This window comes from Gossypium hirsutum, chromosome D03 (genome assembly GCF_007990345.1).
Source record: "Gossypium hirsutum isolate 1008001.06 chromosome D03, Gossypium_hirsutum_v2.1, whole genome shotgun sequence".
NCBI lineage: Eukaryota > Viridiplantae > Streptophyta > Magnoliopsida > Malvales > Malvaceae > Gossypium > Gossypium hirsutum.
Window position 1 is genome coordinate 50650454 of NC_053439.1, and position 7319 is coordinate 50657772.

General features: G+C 34.5%; 1 protein-coding gene across 1 annotated transcript; it reads right to left on the reverse strand.

Annotated features, from left to right (window-relative positions):
• Positions 1-1483: 1483 nt before the first annotated feature.
• LOC107927161 (peroxidase 4) lies at positions 1484-4190 on the reverse strand. Its single transcript, XM_016858183.2, has 4 exons — positions 3778-4190; positions 2566-2757; positions 2245-2413; positions 1484-2150 (listed from the first exon to the last, which is right to left on the reverse strand). Exons 1-4 carry the CDS (start codon positions 3991-3993, stop codon positions 1759-1761), a joined length of 969 nt encoding a protein of 322 aa, XP_016713672.1. The 5' UTR covers positions 3994-4190; the 3' UTR covers positions 1484-1758.
• Between the last annotated feature and the right edge of the window lie 3129 nt (positions 4191-7319).

Sequence of the window (7319 nt, forward strand, 5' to 3'; positions counted from 1 at the left end):
CAAATAAAGAGTGTCACATTAGTTGTCGAAGCAATAATGATTAATCATTCAAATATCTAAAACGTATTTATACTGAAGTTTTAATCATGCAAATAATCTATCCAACATCTATAAAACATTACAAACCAAAAATGAACTCAAAAGGACCTTAAAACGTTAAATTGGATGTTGGATTAAAATCTTCAATTATGGACGCATATGTATAATGTATAATGTATAATGCTATTATAAAGTGTGATATAAAATTAAGTGACCAATTATGTTAAAAGTGTCATGTGTATTAAAGTGTCATGGAAATAATGTATAGATACCATAAGTTGTATTTATAATTTGATGAGGGGCCAAATTATAAATATCAAAATTGATTTAATAATAAGCTATTTAAAAAGAGGTAGTGGTACCTAGAGGTGCTCATGGGCCGGGCCGAGCCGGGCCCAAAAAAATTTTGGCTCGCGTCCTAGGCCCGAGCCCTGCCCGGCCCGAAATATGGGCCCAAAATTTTGTCTTGGCCCAGCCCGGGAAAAAATTCCTAAGCCCGAGCCTGGCCTGGCCCGGCCCAGCCCGGCTCATTTTTTAATAAACACCAAAAATTTATTTTAAAAATAAAAAAATAAAAAAAGTATTTTAAAAGTATTTTAAAATAAAAAAATAAAAAAATAAATATTTATTATATTCGGGCCGGGCCCAGGCCAAAAAAGTGATGCCCGAGGCGAGGCCCGTCGTTTTTTGCCGAAACCCATATTTCGAGCCTATATTTTTACCCGAACCCTCCCATATTTCGGGCGGGCCGGGCGCACCTCTAGTGGTACCCAAGAAATAGATATATATCTCGTATTTGTTTTTATCTCTTTTAGAGGGTTAAACAATGAGATAAACTATTTTCTTGGAAAATCAAAACCTTTTAGGCAATCTCCAACCATGGATTCAAGTACATTTTCGCATTTAGTTTTGTTCTTAATTTATTCTTAATAATCTGATATGACAGATCCTAATTTATTAAATTTTTATATCAGATCTTGTTTTACAATTCTAACATTAGAAGCTCAAATTTTAAAAACTAGAGCCAATTCTCTATACTTGGGTCAATGTATCAAGACATGGTCTTATATCGTGAGACACAAAGACCATGTCTCAAGACTAATCTCCCGTGAAACTAATTTAGTTGATGACTTCAAATGTCTCGACTTGCTTATCATGTCTTAAGACATCATCCTATAATGAGACATGTTTGTCTTGTCTAAAGACTCAAGCCTACTTAGAATTGCAGAAAAATAAGACTCAAATGCAACCTGACATGCTCCAAAATGCATTCTAATATATTGACACAAAGCCATTACCAACATATTTGCCATATCATAACAAGTTCGAAACAAATGCAAATCTTGATCATCTTTGTTGTTGCTTGTATCAGTTTATCCGTGTGCGTGGGATTGTTTGAATACCTAAGAAAAATGTACTCATTGTGCTTAATAGCTGGCTAGGCTAAGAGAAAACACAAAATTCATTAATTTGCATCAAAACAGACGCATCATTGTTCCTTCTGGAACTCATCAAACATTAGCATGCTTTCTCTTTTCCACTTAATTTTATTTTGTTGCAATCAATTATCTTTCTTTTGTTGTTGGATTCATAACGAACGGCAAGTACAGTTTTTTCTTCGTAACTTTCCGACCTCCTACGACCATACAAATAAAGAAGCAAACTGTGTAGACTAGACAAGTCCTCAGTTATTGGGGCAAAGCAATGGAGGAAGAGCCATTAATTAGGCTTCCTGCAATTCTTCCTGATTTCACCATTTGATCCGGTGAGTGGGGTAATATCTCCCATCTTTATCATTGCAGTAACGAAGTCTGAATAGAACTTCTTGGTGTTGCTGCTGTATGTTTTAACCAATGAGTCGGTGGATCCGCCATTGAAGAGTATTTGGTCCGAGTGGAGCAAACCCTTTTTGTTTAAGAGGTTATTGAAGTATTTTAAGTCAAAAGAATCTGGGGTTGCCACGTCTAGGGGTGCTAGATTGTTGTCCCCTGATCCGCTGGTTCTTGGGCAGCTACTTTGCCTTGCCTTCGCAAATGAAGTATCGATGTTTGTCTCGTTGTATATGCGACCTCTGAAAAGCACGCACCTTGCCTTCCCAATTGTGTGAGCCCCTGGCTCGGCACCATAAAGCAATTTAGCTTAGAAGAGATGTATAGATATAATAAAGTAGTGCAGTGCAGGGGAGGAAAGAATGGTCTATTATACCAGATAAAGCAACCATGTCCTTGGCAGAAAGACCTCGCGCTTGGAATCTGTTGATGAGTTGACTAAGGGTGGCGGTCGGAGGTGGGATGACACCACTATTCGCAGCAGAAAAGCTGGCGGTCTTTGAATCCCTTCTTCCAAGCTTAACATCCCAGCCGGGCCCTCCAAGCTGTACCAATCAAATTCAACTTTTTTCTTGTGAATATCGTTATCTTTTCAAGTACAGCAGATTTTCTATGATTAGTTGATGACTAATACGCAATAATAATATAAAAAGGAGCACATACATGTATGTATGTACTTTTCATTTCAATTACTTACAATAACAACAGAGTCCCGAGCTGCAAGGGCTAAGATATCAGCACAAGAGACTACACCAGGGCAAGCTTTCTCCACCTTGGCCTTAATGTCATCAACAACATTGAAACCTCTCACGGAATTATTATTGGGAGCCGCAGTTTTCTCCCCCGTGAAAGAAGAAGTGTCGTCTAGGAGTATTGACCCATCACAACCCTGTCATAATTAGACATGATAAATATATACATACTTAACAACCATATATATGAACACAGCTACGTATATTCTAACTAATTAAGATGGTTGGTATTTCCTTAGTCATTTACTTGCTCAATCTGCAATCTTTTCTCTTTTTGAGGGGTTTAGCTTAATAGCTAATGAGGCAATGGCATTTGATAATCAGACATCAATACTTGTTGTTACTTGGGTTCGCGAATGTAATTTCGTATTGGCCCGCAGGAAAAAAGCATGCATGCATGGTTGGAAAGATATTTGGACCGGCAGCCAATGTTTACCAGGTAAGTGAAAAGAATTTAAATCATGTTATTTCAGTTGAGATTTTTTTGTCAATCTGACTATTAATATCATTAAATATCAGCTCGAATATAATATAGAGCATATTTAAAACATAAGGACTAAATGTTAAACATATATACTTACACAATATAGGTAATTTATATACGGCATATTGAAAAATAAATAATATCATTAAAATAATTATTTATTCTTTTAACATGTCAAATATTCAAATTATTCATGCACCAAGTTTATACGTATTTGAAATTTGATTCATCAGTTTTAAATATGCTTCACATTGTATTTAAGTTATACATTTGAATTAATATTTAACGCTCTAGCTAATTAAATAACCTAACTAATATGATATTGATAGGTTGAAGATTCATTTAGAACACTTTAAACTTCTACACTACTTTAAAATTTGAATTATATAGCTTGTGAATGTTTCGTGTAATTAACCCAATATGTATGGGGTTGATGTATATATATATATGCGTGTGTGTGGATACCATTCAACGTGAAGCTCCATTTTTAAATTGAAAGGGAAAAAACCTTAGGCTCAGTTGACCAAGAACAATGAATATGTATGTAGGCATGCAATGCAACAAAATATTAGTGTATCGAGAAAACAAGGGAGGCTGCAGCAGGTGTATGCGTATGTGTGTATAGAAGAGAAGGGCTTAGCAAGAAGAAGGAAAGAGAAAGAGAGGAAATTACATTGACAAAGCAGTCATGGAAGAACAAGCGGACGAGAGAAGCACCCATGCGCTTCTCTTTTGACACTGCTGATTTAACTACCGACTCAACTGTAGACAACACCTTTGGACATGATTTAGAGTAGAAATTAGTGGAGAGCTGAGCATAGCTACTGCTCCCCACCATCATCCAAACCACCACAACAAACATGACACTAAATGAAGAAGAAAAAGCCATTCTCTCTAGTCTCGATATGTATAATGTTATACTTGACAAATTATAGAAGAGATAAAAGTGCAGAGGTGTTTAGATGAAGGGATGGTGTTAGCATTAGCCATTAGAGGTAATATATAGAGGCGTTTGGCACCATGAAACCGGCAGGTCACCTAATCTTTAAGACCAAGGCATGAATGACTGTATTTTCGATGTCTAGTAATTAAGATGAAGATAATATATCTATAAAAAGCATATTAGTAATTGATTGGTGACAGGAATTCATCAACGAGTTGGTGGGGTGAGCATCCAATTATCAAACTCATTGGGGTCCATGATTCCTAAACGCATTTAAATATTCCCTTTCGTTGAAGACGACACGCAATGCAAGACTATAAAACAAAACTACCTAGAGGCTAGAGGGCAGTGAATTTGACAAATTCACTCACTATTTGAAAAGTTCTCTGCTAGGCACACTACAGCTAATCACTTGTTTATTGATTTTGTTTCTATCTGTTTTTCTTGGTCATATAAAGTTAACAGTTTAACTCAAGTTGCATACTTCAATCTAGCATTTAGGGGCAATTACCCTCGTTATAAAAGATTGAAAGTAGTATTTACAAATCATCCGTCTAATTAAACTATTGATGAGTCTTGAATATTTTTTCGGTGGAATTTAACAGCTAAAAAACAACAATTATAACGATTAAAAATTTATAAATTATTACAGTGAAAGTCTGCAATCTTCGCCATGTGATCCCTTAGAACATGTCGAATTCGCACTTTCCAATTGCGACACAATAGTTAGTGAGCCTTGAATATTAAATAGTGACGAGTATTCATGAAACTGAACCAATTGGTTAAAATTTTGTTTTTATGTCTTGGTCTTGGACCAACAAGGTTGGTAGTTTATAGAAATTGGATTCGTTAACCAACGGTTTTTACTAACAATAATGAAACCTTAAACAGTAATTTTCCGTCTCAGTTTGGTGGGGATTCACTTTAGCACCAATATTCAACTCCCCTCATTTATATTTCTAATTAATTGAACTGTTCCTCAATCCTATTCTGCTCACCAAACCAAAACCTAATCAAATGAGTTGACAAATTAAGCTTACTCTTCTCACTTTCTCAATAATTAAGTAGAGTCAAGGAAACAATCGTACTCAGAAATTAATCGGAAGCAACTAGCAAAAGACTCGTAATAGTTACAAATTAATGATGATAACAAAAACCAGAAATTTTCAATAATTGCATTTTGAAACAGCAAAAGACTCGTAATCTCAAGTAATGTTTTCATCAATCGATAATCATACTAATCTAATCTTCCACTTCAGCTGTTTTTGCCCATTTTTAGTCATTCAATTTGATACTTGCAAAGCCTAACAATTCAATTTTGTTGCTACCATCAATCACCAAGAAAACTAACAACAAACTAATTCTCTCCTTACGCATTTGGGGTTTCTCTCAACGTTTGGCGGACTTTTCTTGTCTTGCTACTGATTTCTGTTTCCTTTTCAGGCTATTTAGGATTGGATTGCAAGTTTTAAAGTATTTAAAAACGTGAAACATGGAGAAAAATTGAACACAATATTTGTTAATTCAGTTTGAATTCACCAATTTTATTTTGCAAAGTCTCATATTAGGAAATGATTTTATTTCACAATTCTTACGACTCAATTATTGGCTACCCTTAAACCGATGAATATTTGCAACTTCAATACTGAACTCAAATTATTACAAATCACCTTTTCCAAATACCTCACCTTACATTCGAAAAAATATCTGAATAAAAACAAAAGTCAAAGATACTAAAAAAATTGTCCACCAATATATAGGCCATGAATAGCACAACCTCCCAAGACAAGATAAGACTTCTGCACAAATTCTCTAATAAATAATATCATTAATCCTATTATTATCAAGTTTTACAGCAACCTCAAATCACTTAAAAGAGATAAGAAGGATAAGGGTAGATATCTTTAACACTTTAAACTTCTTCCTTCCTCTTCAAGGCTGATCAAATGGATGATGATCATATTTTAATTTATTGCGAAATTCCCTCCTCGTTTGTTGTTTAATAATATTCAATCATAAGCCATTGAAAGTTAAATATGCTAACACCAAAAACTTTGATTGCTCCAAACAACTTGTTCTAACATTTGTTCAAACATGAAATGGGACAAGGCAGACAACGTTCCCAACAATTTCTCTCTTTGACATTTTTTACAAAACCCTACAACAAATAATTAACACACAATTCAAACAAATTAAATATGAAAGGAACTAGAATATTTCTCCCCCTAAGAAGTAGAACGATCCTCAAACAACCAGTCTCTATATCAACAACCAAGCTTGTTCATCACAAAATCAACCGAGCATGCATCAAAAACTCAAAATAAAATCAAGGGATATATAATATAGGATATAAAATGAATTTATATCAATCCATAAAAATTAAAAGTAACGAACCATTATCGAATCCACAAAGTCTTTAAAAATTCATCATCATTTCCCCTTTTGACAAAGCGAAATGCAATAACCATCAAAATAGACCATAAATCAACCATCACTAAAAGTTACCAAAAGTGCTCCCCCACACTAAAAGGTCTTTTTAGCAAACCTGGACTTTTAGCCTCCAACATTTGAATATGAGTATTAAATGAATTCATATTAGTCCTCAATAACCCCAACACTTGAGCTTTTTAGGTAGCCAAAAAAATAGTCTCTTGTATTTTTAGTTTGAACAAAAGATGAAACAGTGACAAATCACATACCAGCTCAACAACATTTTTCTTTCTTAGCCACAAATCTCTCCAATTTCATGATCAAACCAGATTGTATCTTTAGAAAAAGAACATCCTAAAATCAACAATAATATGCAATAACAACAACCAACAATATCAGTTTAGGTGCATCAATTCAGACCACAGAAATATTGAAATCAACCATAAGTAAAATCAGAAGTATTGCTCTCCCCTTACTCTATTCATTCCTAATCAGATTGCTTCATGTTGTTTAGATGGGATGGGATTAAATGCCACCTTAACAGGGATTGTAGCTTGTGGAACAATAGAGACATTTTCCACAAAATCTAGATGAAGTGCAACACCCCTAACCTGAATTCATCGTCAGAGTAGGGTTACGGAATATTACCAAAGTTTATAGATAAATTAATCATACATTTCATATAATATAATATTCATATCATAAATGTATCGAAATCATACATATTGTCCCTTATACGAGCCATTGGGGCCTAAAATACACGTTAGAAACAAGTCAAGACTAGATCGAATACTCAAAGAATTTTTCGAAAAACATTAAAATTTTTCAAAGTTGCAAAGGAC